Source organism: Lampris incognitus, chromosome 6 (assembly GCF_029633865.1).
Source record: "Lampris incognitus isolate fLamInc1 chromosome 6, fLamInc1.hap2, whole genome shotgun sequence".
Lineage (NCBI taxonomy): Eukaryota > Metazoa > Chordata > Actinopteri > Lampriformes > Lampridae > Lampris > Lampris incognitus.
This window is the reverse complement of record NC_079216.1, coordinates 55,682,372-55,702,516: the sequence shown is the minus strand read 5'-3', so window position 1 is coordinate 55,702,516 and position 20,145 is coordinate 55,682,372. Positions and strand designations below refer to the sequence as shown.

Genomic DNA, 20,145 nt, shown 5'->3' with positions numbered 1-20,145 from the left:
TGTGTGTGTGTGTGTGTGCGCGTGTGCGTGTGCGTGCGCGCGCCCGCACTCAGTGGTGCTGTGGGAAATGAATCACCCCATGCCGGTCCCATAGTGTACCCGTAGGCAATTGGTGCGTTCGTCCGGTCGGGGCAGGAGGCCAGCGGGGCTCCTGGACATGGGGCAGGAAGCCTCTGGACCTCCCCAGGATGTAGCTGTTAGCTGATCCCCTGTGGGGGGATGGAGAGAGGAGCAGGAGACGGGAGGGAGAGGGAAGGAAATTGGCAGGTGTGGATTGGCTGGGCTAGGGGGGGGGCGCTCCTTGTGAAGCTGGCTGACAGTGACATTGAGAAGGTCTGTTAGAGAGATAAAAGAGCCCACACTCGTCTCTCCCTCTCTCTCCTCGGGCTCCCTCCCTCCACCCTGCCTCGCTCGCCCTCCAAGAGTTGATTTGCAGCTGTGGATGCCTCCTATAATGCTTTTAAGGGGAGGAGAAAAGCAAAGCTCAATGACACATAACCTATGGGCACGTGTCCTGTGTGCCTGTGTGGGTGTTTTTTTTCCATGTCAGGTAGACTGTGTGTGTGTGTGTGTGTGTGTGTGTGTGTGTGTGTGTGTGTGTGTGTGTGTGTGTGTGTGTGTGTGTGTGTGTGTGTGTGTGTGTGTGTGTGTGTGTGTGTTTGTGTGTTTGTGTGTGTAAGAGTGAGGACATTTTGGCCTGTCCTCACTTCCTCAAGGGTCTAATTTAGTCTTGGTTTTAGGGTTAAGGTTGAATTAGGACTAGGTTCTGGCGTCCGGGTAGCATAGCGGTCTATTCTGTTGCCTACCAACGCGGGGATCGTCGGTTCGAATCCCCGTGTTACCTCCGGCTTGATCGGGCGTCCCTACAGACACAATTGGCCGTGTCTGCGAGTGGGAAGCCGGATGTGGGTATGTGTCCTGGTTGCTGCACTAGCGCCTCCTCTGGTCGGTCGGGGCACCTGTTCAGGGGGGAGGGGGAACTGGAGGGAATAGTGTGATCCTCCCACGCGCTACGTCCCCCTGGTGAAACTCCTCACTGTCAGGTGAAAAGAAGCAGCTGGCGACTCCACATGTATCGGAGGAGGCATGTGGTAGTCCGCAGCCCTCCCCGGATGGGCAGAGGGGGTGGAGCAGCGACCGGGACGACTTGGAAGAGTGGGGTAATTGGCCAAGTACAATCAGGAAGAAAATAATTAGGACTAGGTTAAGGTCAGGGTAAAGGTTCATGTTAGACATTTAGTGCTGATGGTGATGGTGAAGGGTAAAGGAATGAATGTTGTGAGTGAGGGTCCTCACAAGAATAGAAAAACAAATATGTGTGTGTGCGTGTGTGTTTGCCCATATTTCATTGGTGTGTGGGACGTGTAGAAAAACAAACCAAAATATGAACCAAAACCATCTATTGTTCCATCATACATCTTGTCCCTGGATTATGTGTAGGTATTATTTATTTGGCCTGATTGCAGTGACACTTCACAGTGAAAGGAGCCTCCTGCATATCCCATATGGAAGATGGCGGTGCGAATTCACGTTCGCAGCGGCCTCACCCAGTACCGGTGTGGGAAGATGGCGGCATGAATTCACATTTGCGGCAGCCTCCCCCAGTACCGTCCATGCAGTCTCTTTGTCCACGTCTGCATCTAAGTTTTTCCTTCGTTTGATGGCTGGGAGAGCTGGAGCTGGATCGGCTGGGGGAGCTTGGTCTGCTGCATCCTGTGGGCCCAGGCACCACGGCCTTGCCCGGAGCTGCACCCAAGGAGGTAACACCGAGGGTGGTCTGACAGGACACAGAAGCAGGGCAGGCTAAGCTAACTGCTAGCCCATGCAGACCGGCAGTTCTGGTAACACTGAGGGCAGTGTGGCAGCGGCCTCACCTGGCGTTGACTGTGGCGTTTTTGACGTCGTCGTGCCGAGTGCAGGGAGGTGTGTCGAGGGTGTCTGGCTGGGAAGCTTGATCTGCTTCATCCAGTGGGCCCAGGGACCATGGCCCCTGCCTGGAGTTGTGCCCAAGGAGGAAACACCGAGGGCGGTCTGACAGGATGCAGAAGTGGGGCAGGCTAAGCTAACTGCTAGCCCATGCAGACTGGCAGTTCTGACAGTCATCCTGGCTGGCGTTCGTTCTCTTGGACAGTGATTTTTTTGTTTCGTTTGTATATATGTGTTAGTTTGCATGTGTGTTCTTGTAGTTTTTGGATGTGTACAAATAAAGTGTTCTTGATTCCTGATCCAACTGAATTTGCTCCATCCTTACAAAATAAGTAGTGTTTTGTAAGGGTGCACAGTTTAACCCCCTCGTCTTGCTTGTTTCCAATAAACGTGTTTCTTGTCATTCCAGATCTGGCAAGTGTGTTACAACCACAATTGTCTGCCATCTGTTGGACTTGTCTGCACTCTCTGGCAAAGTGTGCGAGTTGCAGTGTTCAGATCAGAAATTCATTGCATCAGAACTTTGTTGTCGATGCCGCCAAATATGTCTAATATAAGCTTTTGCTCCATCCAAATGCACTGCCTTTACCCAGGATGCACCTTAACACCAGGTGTAGAAAGGTACCTTTTTTTTTTTGTCTTTCCCCCTTTTTCTCCCCAATTGTATCCAGCCAATTACCCCACTCTTCCAAGCTGACCCGGTTGCTGCTCCACCCCGTGCCGATCCGGGGAGGGCTGCCGACTACCACATGCCTCCTCCGACACGTGGAGTCGCCAGCCGCTTCTTTTCACCTGACAGTGAGGAGTTTCGCCAGGGGGACGTAGCAACTGGGAGGATCACGCTATTCCCCCCAGTTCCCCGTCCCTCCTCCGAACAGGTGCCCCAACTGACCAGAGGAGGCGCTCGTGCAGCGACCCGGACACATACCCACAACCAGCTTCCCTCCTGCAGACACGGCCAATGGTGTCTGTAGAGACGCCCGACAAAGCCGGAGGTAACACAGGGATTCAAACCAGCAATCCTTATGTTGGTAGGCAATGGAATAGACCGCTACACTACCCGGACACCTCAGAAAGGTACCTTTAACACTGCTTTTTCTGGGAACATGAACACCGGCTCCTGTGAGGATGGACAACCTCTATCGGCATCAACAGCAGGAGCCCGGTGTATGGGCCCCACATGTTATGGAAGGATCACTTCCTGATGTTTTGCACGCCTGTGTGTGATACAGCTGGACGACCTTTCACTCCTCACCCCCACTCGGTCACCTGGAAAAGCAATGCAGATAGATATATGACAACCGGCCCTTGCTCAATCCGCACATGGTTGTCGGCGTACGACTCCCCGTGCCCCTCAACACCAATGCCTCTTCCTAGACGGAGAGCAGACGCAGTGTTGACTTCTTCTGAGCCGGCTCGTCAGATGCTGAAAGTTGACAGCCGGGGAGCAAACCGATTGGAGGGAAATGGTCTTTGTCACAGTGTGATGCGGGTTGACTAAAGCTGATAACTTAGTTTTGTTTTTCTTTTCTGATAAACAGCAGCTTCACTTGACAACCATCCACAACATTCCTCATTCATTGTCTCATTTCAAGACAGCTTTGGTAGTTTAGTGGTTTCTGTCTCCCGCTGTCTTTTCTCTCTCTCGTTCTCTCGCTCTCTCCATGTTATAGAGGGGAAGGTCGGAGCCAGCCTCTTTCTATGTCCTACCCTGTATGAATAGTGTTTAGGAAACAGAGAGAGAACAGGAAAGGCTGAGCAGGCAGGGAAGAATAGAGGGATATCCCCTTACAGGGCTCCCCTCCTTTTCCCTTCAGGATTGAGGGAGTGAGAACTTCGGAAAGGGTGGGGTGGGGTGGGGGGTGGGGGGTAAAATCACACCACCTGTCCACACACACATGCCTGCACACACACACACACACTAAAACAAACTTACCCAAATGCAAACACATACCCCCTCGCATGCCTCCTCTCTTTGAGGCCTGTCTGTTGCTGAGAGTTGTGCTCTCTTCTCTCCCTGTCTGTCTCTCTCAACCCGTCTCCCCATCCCCCCCTCTCCGTCTCTCTCTCTCTCTCTCTCTCTCTCTCTCTCTCTCTCTCTCTCTCTCTCTCTCTCTCTCTCTCTCACCCCATCTCTCCCTCTTTCTCTCTCTCTCACCCCGTCTCCCCATCTCTCTCTCGCTCTCTCTCTGTCTCTACCACGTCATTTCTATGTGTGTGTGTGTGTGTTTGGCGAGAGACCCTCAGATTAGCCCTATGTGGCCCAGATTACAACGGGATCAGTGCTACCACATATTATACTGGCCTGTGAACCATCAGCGAGACAGTGGGCCGTGGCCAGCCTGGGCTTTAGGGCTTAAAACCCCATTTAATTACACTTCAGCAGAGAGGAAAAGTACAGTAGCAAACTCACACAAGCTGTTTTTTTCACCACGCCAGGGCAAACCATCATGCACACAAACCGTAGTTGGATGAATGTTTTGTACAGTGATCTAAACTTACAGGCATGTTGTCAAATTGCTCTAGTAAACCTTTGGCTCAAATGACAAACAAACGTGATATTTGTTTGCCCAGGTTTTACGGGCCTGCAGTGCAGATAGCTCTTGTCCATCTAGTGGCCACAGTTGGAACTGAACTCTTTGGTAGGGAATGAAGCCATGCTGAATCTATGTGACAGGAATGAACTCGCTCTTGCAAAAACAATCTCCTGATTTGTCTCGCCTTCTCTCCGAGAATCATGATAATCTAATGCCAAGCTTTTATGTCCTAAGTGACAAAATCCCTGTTCTTTTTCTCTATTTTCTTTTTCCCAAGGCGCCACCCGGGATATCGGCTCAGCGTTGACGAGGATGTGCATGCGACACCGCAGTATTGAGACAAAATTACGCCACTTCACCAAGTAAGTGCTGTCTTGTTTATTACTCTACCCGCATTTCCCCCTGCTTTTTCTTTACCAAAACACCATTTTAAATGTATATATCCACATTTTGTTGACTTTCCTAAATGTCCGAGTCTCAACATCAGGGGTCTTTAAAGCTTTTTCCTGCATCCCCCCGCTTCTCTCTCTCTCCTGCAGTGCTCTTATGGAGGGCCTTGTCACACCGCTGCAGGACAGAATAGAGGAATGGAAGAAGACGGCTAACCAGTTGGACAAAGACCATGCCAAAGGTGAACAGCATGGGCATCTGGGTGGTGTAGCGGTCTTTTCCGTTGCCTGCCAACACGGGGATCGCCGGTTCAGATCCCCGTGTTACCACTGGCTTGGTTGGGCATCCCTACAGACACAATTGGCCGTGTCAGCGGATGGGAAGCTGGATGTGGGCATGTGTCCTGGTCGCTGCACTAGCGCCTCTTCTGGTTGGTCGGGGCGCCTGTTCAGGGAGGAGGGGGGAACTGGAGGGAGTAGTGTGATCCTCCCACGCACTACGTCCCCCTAGAGAAACTCCTCACCGTCAGGTGAAAAGAAGCGGTTGGTGACTCCACATGTATAGGAGGAGGCATGTGGTAGTCTGCAGCCCTCCCCGGATTGGCAGAGGGGGTGGAGCAGCGACTGGGACGGCTCGGAAGAGTGGGGTAATTGGCCAGATAGAACTGGGGAGAAAAAGGGGGTAAAAATCTAAAAAAAGAAGATCAGCATCAGTCATCTAAAAACAAAGGATTAGAGAAAAACATTTTCCTCGAAAGCTGGGAACGCATCAGGAGATTTTAAAGGCCGATCATGACCCCGATTTTTGTCGAATGGTGACGACTGGTTCTCAACATCGTGGAGAATTTGTGCCGGTGTTGTGGAATTTTCCAACTGCTCCGCAGAATCAGACTCCCCTTAGCGTGAACGGGTTATGGTTAGGGTTGGGGTTAGAGGGTTAGGGTTAGCCTAACCTAGCCTAGCATCACGCCAAGGGGAGTCAGATTCTGTGGGGGGGTCGAAAAATTCCATAACATCGGCTTAATGGATGTTGATTGTTACTGACGCATGGTTTCCCTTACCTCGTGAAGAGAACTGAAAGTGATACAACTTGCATGATTTTGAATGGCTGTCCACAGAATACAAGAGATCCCGCCAAGAGATCAAAAGGAAGTCATCGGATACCATGAAACTCCAAAAAAAGGCCAGAAAAGGTGAGAAATAATATAATATTACAACGTCTTTAACGTCATTGGAATTGTGATGAAACCAATCCATCCACATCTGTTTTTAGAGTGTTCAAGGGCTGATGTTCATGAACCTGGCTTGGCTCCCCTTCCCATGTTTCAGTTTGAGACAGTGCCACCTAGTGACTAGAAAGTGAAACTACAACTAAATTGGGAACACCTTTTTCAGAGGGCCTTATAGGCTTTGCATGGTTTATCTTATCGCATCTCAGTTTTAAATCAGAACAATCTGTCCTCCTGGCAACGCTCGCGTCAGCCTTTGCTGATAGCTCAAGTCTGCTAAGCTCTTATTTTTATACAACACGTAATGCCAGTCTGACGTGTCCTTGTGTGCCCTTATATCTAACAATGCTTATCATTTTTTTTCTTATACTCCTCTCCCTGCCTATTCCCACAAATCCCTCTTCTATTTCGTTCTGGCTATTTCCCTGGCTGTAGAGCTTCTAGGTATGTGCGCTGTGTTTTGCCCTCATATGTAATTAGATGTGAACCGCATGAGAAACAACACTTGTCCAAACCATTTTAGAGATTCTGTACGTCTACGTTCTCAAGCAAAGAGCCTTTCTGTCTTTGTAGATTTTATATAGATATCATTTTCCCCCTTTTCTTCATCAGTCATCAGATTTCATTGTGATGTTCGACCCGTAATGACAACAGTCTGTTACTAATCGCGTTCATTTCAGGTACTCCGACTCACAGTGCTGTGCTGTGCATTGCTCCATTATCTCAGCTGTGTAGTTAGCGTCTTTTGACCTCGCCATTCTCATTTCCTGTGTGGAAACGTGTGACTGTAGTGTTCATCGGTGCTCTGACCCACAGCATACTAGCAATCTAGCACACCGGATGCTCTCATCATTTATCTTCAATCATTTTTCTGTTTTGTCCTTCTCTCTGCATCGCATCACATTTGTCGTCAATATGAGGTTTCCTTCCAACATCTCTGTGTTTAAATGTCCTCTCATCACCTTTGCTTCACCCCCCCTTCCTTTTTCTCTTTCGGCTCTTGTTTTCCTCAGGGAGGGGTAACCTGCGCCCCCAGCTGGACAGTGCCATGCAGGACGTCAGCGATTTGTACCTGCTTATGGAGGAGACAGAGAGGCAGGCGGTGCGCAGAGCCCTCCTAGAAGAGAGGGGGCGCTACTGCACATTCATCAACCTACTCCAGCCAGTTGTGGTACGGGACAATAGACAAGCTCAGCGTTTTTGGTTTTTATTTTTCAAAGCCATCCAGCATGCCGAATTTCGCCACAAGAGGGCACTGTTACATAACCTCACATGAACAGGAACAACTTTTGGCTCCATGGAAACACAAAATCCGGGTGAAAATCAATTTAAACTGATCTGCTCCTTTTAAAAATCTGGGTATTTTTCGGTGAAAATTGGTAAAAACCAAAACGCTGACCCTTAACAATAGAGGATTCGACATCTGTATGCTAATATCCAATGGCCTTTGTCTACCTAGAGCGGTTGGCTACTTTGTGGTCAGTTGGTTTGGTAGCTTTTAAATTCACTCTGTCTTTTATATCCCAAGAATGGAGAAATTGCCATGCTTGGAGAGATAACACACTTGCAGGCCATTGTTGATGACCTCACGGTGCTCACTGAAGACCCCCACAAACTGCCACCAGCTAGTGAGCAGGTAACTAAAGCATACTACACGTTTTACAAATGAGATACAACATAAAGTTTAGTTTAGTTTAGTTTAGTTTAGTTTAGTTTATTTGACAGGGACAATGCACAATTTTACAATTGCACCAGAGTTAGCCGGCAGCTAATTTGCATCTGCAGTCCCTGGGCAGGCAAACAAACAACAATGAATGCAGAAGTAAAAACATAACAATACATAAGAAAACTAAACAATTCATAAGAAAACTAGGCGCTTATGTTCATACCCTAATGGCAGGATCAAATAAACGGTGCACGATGAGCTTTCACTGTCAGTCACTACAGCTACAGATGTCCTTTGTCCTTATATTTTTGACATCTAATCACAGACTGGGTTTGATGTGACCTCTATGGTGCACATCCACACTTGACATTAAATGAGTCCAGCTCTTCCCCTGCTTGTTCATACTGAGCTGAGGTTAACTTGATGCAAATAGGCAATGACACGCTGCAGAAGATGTTCATTCCAGCTGTAATATCTGACCTACAACCAGACTTAAGGCCTTTGCACACCAAGTCAGTCCGTCACCCGATAAAAGTCGTTACGCACAGAAACCTTGCACACTGAGTCTGATGCGCGTTATTATTGCTCTACGCATTATTATTCGATTCGTTGCAAAAATTCGCAGTACAAGACAAAATGGAGTCGTCAAGCGGGGAGGATAATTTCGTGGTCCTCTCACTTCTTGAAAGAAAAAGAGAAAGAAGATATTGGGTCCACTCAATCCTGAGAAGACGTCAAGAGCAGGGAGCGTTTCGCCTGCTGATAAAGGAGCTGCGGATTATCCCCGTCATTCCCAGATGTATTTCAGGATGTCAGTGGTCCCGTTTGATACATAGAAAGTAAAAGAACAAAAGGCCAATGAAGTCGTTCGCTGTTTATTTTGCATTCATGAATACAAAAGAACCTGCAGCTCAGAAGAGCAGAACCTGAACCAATACAAACAGAAAAAGTGCTAGATTAAAAATCAATAACAACAAATTGTTAAATGACAAATTGTACTGAATTTGGCCACCTAACATATAAACGGTTGTGAAAAAATAAATTCAAACATTGTAACATGTAAAAAAAAAAAACCCCTAAAGATAAATACAAAAAATATGGACTCATAAAATACTTACTTACAGTGTGCACATTTCTCTCTGGACAAACTTCACACTCCAAATCAGTCTTTAAATTCCACATCTCTATATTCTTTGCTTTCTTTGTCATAATGTGCTTTGTGCTGGGAGATGAAATGAAAGTTTCTCAGACGCCATTTTGGATGACAATGTTTGCATACGGTGGCTCTGAGTGGTCAAACAACTTTAAAGGCTTTTGACAAATGCGAAAAAACCAGAAAATCGAACCTGTTCTGAAAACGTCAATGACGGACGAACTTTCGGAGTGGGTATGTAAACGTGATTGACAGTGATGTCATGTTTATTTTTAAACTGTGACAATTTCGGACGAAAAAATACGGACTTGGTGTGCAAAGGCCTTTATTGTCATAAACGCCCCTGGAGAGGAAAAGAGTGTAACTGTAGCTGTCAGTCACAGCTCACAACATCATCCACTTTGATTCGGTTTGGCTTGTACTTCCCTGCCCTTTCTAAACGAAATCATATCTGTGTTCATCATCTCATAAAGCTGTCCATTAAGTTATCATCACTGTGTGGTTGTGTTCTGACCCCCAGGTGATCCGAGACCTGAAGGGCTCGGACTACAGTTGGTCCTACCAGACCCCTCCCTCATCCCCCAGCAGCACTGGCTCCAGGAAAAGTAGCATGTGCAGGTACATCACACACACACACACACACACACACACACACACACACACACACACACACACACACACACACACACACACACACACACACACACACCAGAAGAGTGTACATGGGGACAGATAGAGAGAAAGAAGGTCAGGGTCTTGATTTCCATTGGGGGAATGCATGGAATGCATTCATCAACCTAGAAAAGGTTCTGGGGTCACAGCATCTACCAAGAGGCCATACGTATGTTATGCAATGACAGACAGAGTCATGTATGGGTGTTGGATGTATGGGAAGGTGGAAGGAAACTAGAAGGGGAGTTATATCTGGATGGACCCAAGTACCGAATGCTATGGGGCATATGTTACTGCCAGAGAAAGAGAAAGACAGAGAGATAGAGAGAGAGGTGGGTAAATTGCAAGGGCGGGTAGAACATGAGGAAGTCTAGTATGAGTTGGTACACTGTCTTCCCAATTTGTCTACCTGGCCTGAGGCTTATAAAGAATATTGGCCATTTTTACTAGCTGTAGAACAGCTCAGAAATGCCAATTAGTTTGGCCTTGTTAAAGAAATGAAAACCAGACCAGCTCAAATCCTAGTGTATGGCTGGACAGAGAATGGTCAATGTTTGAAATTGTGGCCAATTTGTTAGAGCGATAGTCAGTGGTAGTGTCTGTAATGTGAATTCCTGGATGTTAAATGTCTATCTGTAATTTTCTGTAGTGGTCCCAGTAATATTTGCTGTTAAAAGTATGCTGAAGTTGGGGTGTCTGGGTAGCGTAGCAGTCTATTCCGTTGCCTACTAACACAGGACTCGCCGGATCAAATCTCCGTGTTAGCTCCGGCTTGGTCGGGCGTCCCTACAGACACAATTGGCCATGTCTGCAGGTGGGAAGTCGGATGTGGGTATGTGTCCTGGTCGCTGCACTAGTGCCTCTGGTCAGTCAGGGCACCTGTTCGGGGGGAGGGGGAACTGGGGGGAATAGCATGATTCTCCCACCCGCTACGTCCCCCCGGTGAAACTCCTCACTGTCAGGTGAAAAGAAGCAGCTGGCGACTCCACATGTATCGGAGGAGACATGTCGTAGTCTGCAGCCCTCCCTGGATCGGCAGAGGGGCTGGAGCAGCGACCAGGACGGCTCGGAAGAGTGGGGTAATTGGACGGGTACAATTTGGGAGAAAAAGGGGTAAAAAAATCAAAAAGTGTACTGAAGTAGCATATCACATGACATGGTTAAGCTACGTTTGCGTAAAAAACAAGGTTATAAATGCAGTTGCAAGAACAATACTTTCCACTCATATCTTGGGATGTTTGATTTGAAAGGGAACTTAATGTAATTGTACCTATTCTAATGATCTGTTGACTCCCCCTCCTCGTTCATCTGTTTCTATCTGCGGATGTCTCTCGTTTTCTATGACTCACTGTATTGAGTGTTTGGTCAGAGTGATTGTTATTTGGGGTGCTTTAACGGTCTACTCTCTCCCTCATACCTCTCGGTACATGGAGAGCTGTTTCCCCTCCTACTCTGCTCTGTGCTGGACTGTTACAGTGCCTAACCAGATGTGGAAAGAGCAGCAAAATATTCTGTTCTCAGCATTTCAGTAGTATCCACGAGCAGCAGTATATTCCGTTCATTAGTGTGCGAATGAGCTGGAACTGCCAGCCGATTCATTTTGAAAGAGCAACGGCGAGTAGAGAAACTCCCACTTCCGTGTTTACCAGGGATGTCATTGATCAGCCGCCCAATCGTGTAACTTCACTGATGTCGTTGGTCACGTGATCCAGCGGCCCAGTCGTGTAACGTTGTCACCCGGTCCCTCCAAACATGATCACTCAGTCAATCCAAACATGATCACTCAGTCACTCCAAACATGATCATCCATCCATCCATAATCCAAACCGCTTTTCCTGCTCTCAGGGTCGTGGGGATGCTGGAGCCTATCCCAGCAGTCATAGGGTGGCAGGCGGAGAGACACCCTGGACAGGCCGCCAGGCCATCGCAGGGCCCACACACACACACACACACACACACACACACACACACACACATTCACACCAAGGGACAATTTAGTACAGCCGAGTCACCTGACCAACATCTCTTTGGACATGGAGGAAACCCATGCAGACACGGGGAGAACATGCAAATTTCACACAGAGGACGACCTCCAAGGTGGGACTAACGCGGGGCTCGAACCCAGGACCTTCTGCGCCACTGTGCCGCCAAGCATGATCAGTAACGAACATTTGTGTTTGTAGAACTGGCCCAAAAAAGAGAAGAAGTCGACAACTCTGGCCCAATCCCAGTGTCCACACTCACAGACTTTGAGGCGCGCTCCCACTTAGGGCTGTCCAACTGTCAAACCATCAAATGCATGAGGGCTCACTCACAGATATTTTTGAGCCCTTTATGCACACTTTCCATAAGTCCACATTTCTGCAGACTTTGCCTGAGGGAATTACCCACAGTTCATAGCGTTGTGACATCAAACACAAGCTTACCATATGGGTCACCAGGGGAAGCCCTGAAGCATTAAAAAAAAGGAAAACAAACAAGCGTGGAAGGACATATGGGCGTTCAGCCTGGCATATTGGGTGCGCTGGTATGCCTAAATGTACACAGAAACACTACATTAACAAGGACTTAAGATGGTACATAAAAACACATGAAAGCAGGAATGCAAGCTTATGCTATATTACACACCTAGTTTATTCATGAACCATTTCTTTCAATTTTTGCTTAATAATGCTGTTTCGGGGCATCCAGATGGCGTGGCTGCCTATTCTGTTGCCTACCAACACGGGGATCACCAGTTCGAATCCCCGTGTTACCTCTGGCTTGGTCGGGCGTCCCAACAGACACAATTGGCCGTGTCTGCGGGCGGGAAGCCGGATGTGGGTATGTGGCCTGGTCACTGCATTAGCACCTCCTCTGGTCGGTCAGGGTGCCTGTTCAGGGGGGAGGGGGAACTGGGGGGAATAGCGTGATCCTCCCACATGTTACGTCCCCCTGGTGAAACTCCTCACTGTCAGGTGAAAAGAAGCAGCTGGCGACTCCACGTGTATCAGAGGAGACGTGGTAGTCCGCAGCCCTCCCCGGATCAGCAGAGGGGATGGAGCAGCGACCGGGACGGCTCGGAAGAGTGGGGTAATTGGCCAAGTACAGTTGGGAGGGGGAAAAAAGGGGAGAGGGGAATAAAAAAAATGCTGTTTTGACAAAATTGAGTAAATGGATTATTTGACAATTACCTCTCGTCCACTCTGTAAGGGAAGACCCTGGAAGACGTTCAAATCAGGCAGCTGGTCCCTTAACTTGAGGTCCTTGGCCATGAGGAAATTAAAAACCGTAAAATAAAAAGTCCCAAACCCACAATAGTACGAAACATGTTTTGGCCTCGTCAGGGTAGCACACTGATATGTTGCAAAGTGCTGTCCTATTCCCATTTGTACCATTTCGAGCCCTTGCAGCCTCTGACACTGAAGCACTTACCGGGTGGCGTCAATTAAGTCTGTGAGGTTCAGGTTGTAGGCCTTGGGGGGGACATTGGGATTGGACTGAGAGGGAACGGGGGGCTTGAAAAAAGAGGAGGAGAGATGAAAAGTAATTGTAAATTTAGTTCAGTGTGAGAGGGGAATAGCAGGCAGGCGAGGCACACAAATGGAGTCTGAGAGGCTGCAGGGCGTGGGTAATGAAGAAGAGACACATGAAATGAGAACAAACAGAAGGAAAACAGAAAAAGAAAATGGCAGACATTTGCTGGCACTGTTTAGAAGTAAAGAGGGAACAAAAGACGGATGATTTTTTTGATTCTCTTTAACTCTGCTGATGAGAAGGACGGCGCAGCATTGCGTGGAGAGTTGCTGCTTATTGTGCCTCCATGTTCACAGCACTTATGATCAGTTTTTCATTAACTTATTCTGGTTTTGCCACAAGCCGGCATAGTACATTTTCACGACAACTGTATCACATGGTTCACCTAGCCCCTTCATCGAGATAGCAGAACGGAAACAAAGAACTTAAGTCCTCACGCACTGACAGCATTTTATTTCTTATATGCTTAATTGTATACTGATGTGATATTCTGCTTCCTTGTGAATAGTCTTCTCCAGATGCCATCAGCCGGCGCCCACCGTCTCAGCAGCGTCTCCTCTCATGACTCGGGCTTCGTCTCTCAAGACGCCAACGCTCACTCCAAACCCCCCTCGCCAATGCCCTCTGACATCACCAGCCAGGTAAACACTTGGTCACCAGCACATTAAAAAAAACAAAAAAAATTGTGTTTTCATCCCGATAAAACAGGAAATTGTTGGGCGTCCGGGTAGCGTGGCGGTCTATTCTGTTGCCTACCAACATGGGGATCGCCAGTTCAAATCCCCATGTTACCTCTGGCTTGGTCGGGTGTCCCTACAGACACAGTTGGCCGTGTCTGCGGGTGGGAAGCCGGATGTGGGTATGTGTCCTGATCGCCGCACTAGCGCCTCCTCTGGTTGGTCGGGGCGCTTGTTCAGGGGGGAGGGGGGGAATAGTTTGATCCTCCCATGCGCTATGTCCCCCTGGTGAAACTCCTCAATGTCAGGTGAAAAGAAGCAGCTGGCGACTCCGCATGTATCGGAGGAGGCATGTGGTAGTCTGTAGCCCTCCCTGGATCAGCAGAGTGGGTAGAGCAGCGACTGGGACAGCTTGGATAGCAGGATGATTGGCCAGGTACAAATGGGGAGAAGGGGGGGAGAATCAAAAAAAAAAAAGAAGGTGTTTTCGTCCTGATAAAACAGGAAATTGCTGACTTGTTAGCTCTGTCTCCATGGAGAAACGGGACCTTGGGAAAGGAGCCAGCGGTTAGCAGTAACCGTACGGTTAGCCTCTCTTCCTTGAGCTAGCCAGTTATCTACCATACATGTAGGTTTACAATGAATATGTGATACACCCTTTGCCACTCGGCATCGACTAGTCAGGTAGTGTAGATTCTCTCAGAATGACTATGAGTGTATAGGGCTAAAATGCTAAAATGATACAATCCATGCTACTATTTCTGTCAGGTTGACCTACCTTATGCAAAGAAGATTTCAAGTGTGGCAGTGCTAGCATCACAGCTAACTGATGCGCATCAGTTGCAATGTTCATTAATGTAAAAATATACAGAAAATCCAAGGCAATACGCTAGATGACGTATTTAACAAGGCCCTCAAACTCATGAATATTGGATAAGCGAACATGTTGAAATGGCAGGGTTTTTTTAACACAAATTAAGGGGGATGGCTACCTTTTGGGTAGTGCAGCCAATTTCAATAATGTATAATATCACCTCACCATTATAGTGATGGCTGCACGGTGGCACAGTGGTTAGCACGGTCGCCTCACAGCAAGGAGGTCCTAGGTCCGACCCCGGGATTGTCCAACCTTGGGGGTCGTCCCAGGTCGTCCTCTGTGTGGCGTCGTCATGTTCTTCATGTGTCTGTGTTGGTGTCCTCTGGGTGCTCCGGTTTCCTCCCACAGTCCAAAGACATGTAGGTCAGGTGAATCAGCCGTACTAAATTGTCCCTAGGTGTGAATGTGTCAGCGCTGTGATGGACTGGCGGCCTCCCCAGGGTTTCTCCCCACCTGCCGCCCAGTGACTGCTGAGATAGGCTCCAGCATCCTCGCGACCCCGATTGGGATAAATGGCTTGGCTAATGGAATGGAATGGGAATTATAGTGATGATAATAAAAAATATATTTACTGGTGTAAATGGCTGTTTTGGGGGTTCATTCTGCACGCCCCATGCTTAACACTCTCTTTAGAAATACTAAGTCAGTACTGTGCTTTCTTGTCAGAATGGGCCTAATTGTTTTCTGCTCTTTTTAACCTGAACTACAAACCCTCCTAATTTGGCCCCTTTAAGACAAACTCAATTTTTTTTTCTTTCGATTTCCTGTAGAACACACACACACACACACACACACACACACACACACACACACACACACACACACACACACACACACACACACACACACACACACACACACTACCAACAAACCGCCTGGAGCAGTGTTACACCCTAAAGACAACCATACTTTATTACTATTTAGCCTACAGGCTGTAGATTCTTGCGGAAAAGAATTCCTCCCACATCAAAAACCACATCACCTCTTCTCTGAGTCCCACCGCCCTCCTTCTGTACATATCTCATTTATTATCCCTCTCTCTTACTCCTCCCTCTCCATTTTCCCCTCCACTTGTTTCCCCCTCCATCTTCCGCCGCCCTACAGAAATCAACAAGCTCGGCCTCCTCTGAGGCTTCAGAAACCTGCCAGTCTGTCAGCGAGTGCAACTCTCCCACAGCGGTTAGTACTGCATTTCACCCACTTACTTACTGCTGTGCTCCACACACGCACTCAGCAACACAGAATGCACAGCATATTGCTATATTCTGCAGTTTTAAGAGTTCCTTCATGGTCCTTCTCAGCGTCCTCAATGTGATTTTTTTTCAAGAGCTATTTATGGATGTTGAGCACTCTGACTCAGACTTGTCTGTCCGTTCTGCAGTTTGGCTCATGCTCATCCTTCGGTACATTCCGCCCTGCTTTCTCTCACACTGGCAACATCAGGCCTCTCTCTGTCATACTTCCTGCGTCCCCCACATTTAACCACTCCCCCGGATCCAACACCCCCTCACCCACATCAAAGGTTCCTAGCTGGAAGGTTTGTTTTTCATTTGCAACTTTTCGTTTTGCACTGCCTCTTGTATAAAAAAAAAGAAAAACTTTTGTTGCCTCTTTCTTTGCTTCTTGTTTTTTAATGCTTCATATGCCACCCTTGCAATATACAGATTAACTTCGCAATCATCACTTGCTGATGCTGTAGAGGCTCCGTTTCCCAGTCTTTGCCTGGCGAAGATGTGTTAAACTGAACTGGCTTAACTCATTGTAATGACACTGAAGCGCTGATGTTTTCCAAAATCTACCACAGCATCTAACCAGCTCCTGAGCCATATTAACAGTTTCCAATTTGAAACAAGTTGAAGACTTAAGAACTGCTGGATGGTAGACAAGTCACCTGCAAAAGACACCTGCTGGGAGACTCATCCTCATTGTTATGTCTATTGCCACAGGATTGGGCCAAATCGAGTTCGTATGAGCCGTCTTTGGCTACCACGCTCCAGCGTAGGCGGGAATCTCTGGATAGGATGAGAGAGCAGGAAACTCCAACTAGTCCACAGGGATATTCAGGGATGCATTCAGATGATCCCCACCGGTCTAGGATTATGCAGGGAGCTATTGCCGCAAAGGTAAGCCGTGCTCAAAGACCAAATCATGTGAATGCTAATGTAGACTATTTTATATCCCTGAGAATATTGCAGTCGTATGTAGGCTTATCTCTGTTCATATCGCTTGCTTGCCCCTGTGTGTGCGTGTGCGTTCGTCTGTTTTTGTGCGCCTCAGCATGGTGAGCCCATCTCCCCGGCAGCTAGCACCCTAGCTATGGTTCTGACCCGGGGGCTGAGTATTGAACAGCAAAAGAGCAGCAGAGACTCCCTGCAGTACTCCAGTGGATACAGCACCCAGACCAACACGCCGTCTTGCTCCGAGGACACCATCCCCTCACAAGGTAAAAAGTCCAGCTTGACCAGCAGTACCATGCTTGGGTTAAAGAGTAACTAATTGCCAGACCATTTCAGTATGCTGATATCCATGGGTTAAAAACCATGTAAAAGTTGAAAACATGCCAGGCATGTTTGATACTCTGTGATGTTGGCATAACAGGATAAACACAGCTGCAGCTAATAACATTAATAATGGCTCTATCTGTCTGTCTGTCAGTGCTGGTAGGTGTCAATGCTGATAGGTGGTACAGCTAAATTAAACAGAGCTATTGTTAATGATATTATCTGCATCTGTGTTTATCCTGTTATGCTAACATCACAGAGTGCCAAGGTCAGCCTACATTGTTTTTAACCTTTAGATGGATTTTAACATGTAGATGTCAGCAAACCTTTTAAAACGGTCTACGGTTTAGTTACTCTTTAAGCACCAAGTAAATACTGTGATTTTTTTTTCTCACCCCCTGAATATTACGGTATGAATTATAACACCGGTGGATACAGTTTTTAGCACATTTTCTTGCTGATTAGAATGAATTGCAGCGTAATGTGTGATGGAAATTGTAGAACTCAATATTTTTTCATTAATGTAGGACTTGTACTTGATGAATTGTAATATTACATTGGGTCCATTAACACCGCTCTCCATGATGGAGATAATGCGGGATACCATAAAAAATGTCATTGGTGCCACTTTTTTTGGCATCTTTTGATGTGGAACCTGATCTTTCCAATAAAAAAGGATTCCTATTACATGGTATTACATTTCAGGTTCGGACTATGAATGCTACTCTCTGAACGGGGATGCTGACAGCGAAGGGCAGGCAGACTTCGACAAGTCCTCCACTATACCGCGCCACAGCAACATCGCTCAGAACTACCGTCGTATGATCCAAACCAAGAGGCCTGCCAGCACCGCAGGCCTGCCAGCGGGTAAGAGCTCGCAGGGGGCCACAAATGGCGCCACAGGGGCCGGCTCAGGAGCCGTCACCTCTGGGACAGCCACGATCCGCCGGACCCCATCCTCCAAAACTGGGGTGAGACGCACCCCATCCACATCGGGCCCCATCCCCATCCGACCCCCTATTGTCCCAGTTAAGACCCCCACAGTCCCAGACTCCCCCGGCTATCCTAGCCCGACCCAGCAGCGCGCTGGCAGTGAGGAGTTTCTTTACGGTGATGAAGTCGCCGCCACTGAGTACATGCGAGCCTCTCCCAAGCGGCTTAGCTTGCCCGACACAACCTGGGGCTCTGGAGTTGGGCAGGACAGGACGGTTTATGCCCAGCAGCACCCTGGGATGGTTGCCCACAGCGTTGAGGAAGATCCCCTGCTTGCTGCCAACCGCCACAGCCTGGTGGAGAAGATAGGAGAGTTGGCGGCCAGCGCACACGCCCTGGGTGAGAGTCAGTTTCCTTTCCCCAGTCTGATACCCGGAGACCCGGCTCAGTCTAACCCCTCTGGGCCCAAGGATCGGTCCTCCTCGCTGCAGGAGGACGTGGATGTCCTGGTGTCTATACGGCGTGGGGTGAGGCTCCGTAAGGCAGTTACAGACGACAGGTCGGCCCCCAGGATCCTGCGGTAGCTGGTTTGGAGAAGAAGGCTGTGGTGCAGCGGGGGATGGTGTCCTTACTAACAAGCTGAGGCTACGTAGTGAAATGTCACAACACTCATGTAATACATGAGCAGACTCGACTGACGGAGAGGACTAAATACGGACAGAGGCCAATAGATAGAAGAAATGTATAGAAGGGAAAATTAATGGCCGCGGATAATGTCAAGCCATGTCGTTTCATGTCATGTATGTATTGCGTACGTACAAAAGTAACCCATAATATTTTGGTTGTATTATTCCTTTTTTTTTTTTTTTTTTTAATCTGTGGGCTTTGTGGCTGTGCTTCTCTCTGTTCCCTCGGTCTCCAGTCAATTTGCCCCAGGTTGTCCCTTTAGCCACAATGATCAAAAGGTCACTATTGTAGGGAGTGAATGCTTTGTCTTTATTCTTCCTGTTATTATTATTATTATTAATGACCATTTCTTAATTAACACATTCACCTGTCAGTGGTGGGCTGAAACTGCTCTGTGAGCCTGTCTGTATGTTGTGTTTCATCTTCATTACTGTACCTCTGTCGTGTTACTGTTTTGTTTTATAACCTGAACACCAACTGTGTAGGTGATGTAAATTAGGAGCAATATGGCCGTGTTTTTATTGCTGTACTGTAATGTCAATATATTCGGCAATTAAAATGGCTTTTTATTGTAAATGACCAGGCTCTTCTTGTTTGGAAGTATTGTATATGCATGTGCTTTAGAGGGGAATTTATTTATCTATTTATTTGTTTGTTTATACATACAGGCGGCACGGTGGCGCAGCGGTTAGTGTGGTCGCCTCACATCAAGAAGGTCCTGGGTTCGAGCCCCGGAGTAGTCCAACCTTTGGGGTTGCCCCAGGTCATCCTCTGTGTGGAGTTTGCATGTTGTCCCCGTGTCTGCGTGGGTTTCCTCCGGGTGATCTGGTTTCCTCTCACAGTCCAAAGACATGTAGGTCAGGTGAATCGGCCATACTAAATTGTCCCTAGGTGTGAATGTGTGTGTATTGGCCCTGTGTGATGGTCTGGCGGCCTGCCCAGGGTGTCTCCCTGCCTGCCACCCAGTGACTGCTGGGATAGGCTCCAGCATCCCCACGACCCTGAGAGCAGGATAAGCAGTTCGGATAATGGATGGATGGATGTTTATACATGCATACATATGTAACGACCATGAATGAATAGACTCGCTAGCCCTTGGCTAACAGGTCAGACCCTTTCGTCGACTGGTTGACGTAGTCACCCGTGGTGCGGGAGACCCGGGTTCACGTCCCGGCTGCGGCGATTCCCAGCTGCCACCTGAATTCGCTACATTTCATGATGTATTTCGCTACATCGACCAAGGGTCTGACCCGTTAGCCAAGGGCTAGCGAGTCTACTCATCCGTGATCGTTACACATACATACATACATACAGTTTAAAGTTACAGGGACAGTGCACATTAGTAGACATTTCTGTAAATGTGCCAGTTTAACCATCTTGAC

General features: G+C 48.0%; 1 protein-coding gene across 4 annotated transcripts in view; it reads left to right on the top strand.

Moving 5' to 3' along the window:
• Nucleotides 1–19,336, top strand: part of mtss1la (MTSS I-BAR domain containing 2a) — a 41,985-nt gene extending 22,649 nt beyond the window's left edge. The window contains exons 4-15 of one of the 4 annotated variants that reach the window (XM_056281287.1): nt 4,741–4,825; nt 5,003–5,094; nt 5,971–6,045; nt 7,095–7,252; nt 7,610–7,717; nt 9,421–9,518; nt 13,597–13,729; nt 15,747–15,821; nt 16,024–16,179; nt 16,589–16,765; nt 16,920–17,085; nt 17,849–19,336. In XM_056281287.1, coding sequence (XP_056137262.1) covers nt 4,741–4,825; nt 5,003–5,094; nt 5,971–6,045; nt 7,095–7,252; nt 7,610–7,717; nt 9,421–9,518; nt 13,597–13,729; nt 15,747–15,821; nt 16,024–16,179; nt 16,589–16,765; nt 16,920–17,085; nt 17,849–18,660 — 2,135 coding nt within the window. In that variant the 3' untranslated portion in view covers nt 18,661–19,336. The remainder of the gene's footprint in view (nt 1–4,740; nt 4,826–5,002; nt 5,095–5,970; nt 6,046–7,094; nt 7,253–7,609; nt 7,718–9,420; nt 9,519–13,596; nt 13,730–15,746; nt 15,822–16,023; nt 16,180–16,588; nt 16,766–16,919; nt 17,086–17,848) is intronic. The other 3 variants (XM_056281284.1, XM_056281286.1, XM_056281285.1) reach the window with 3 other exon arrangements.
• Nucleotides 19,337–20,145: the final 809 nt, after the last annotated feature.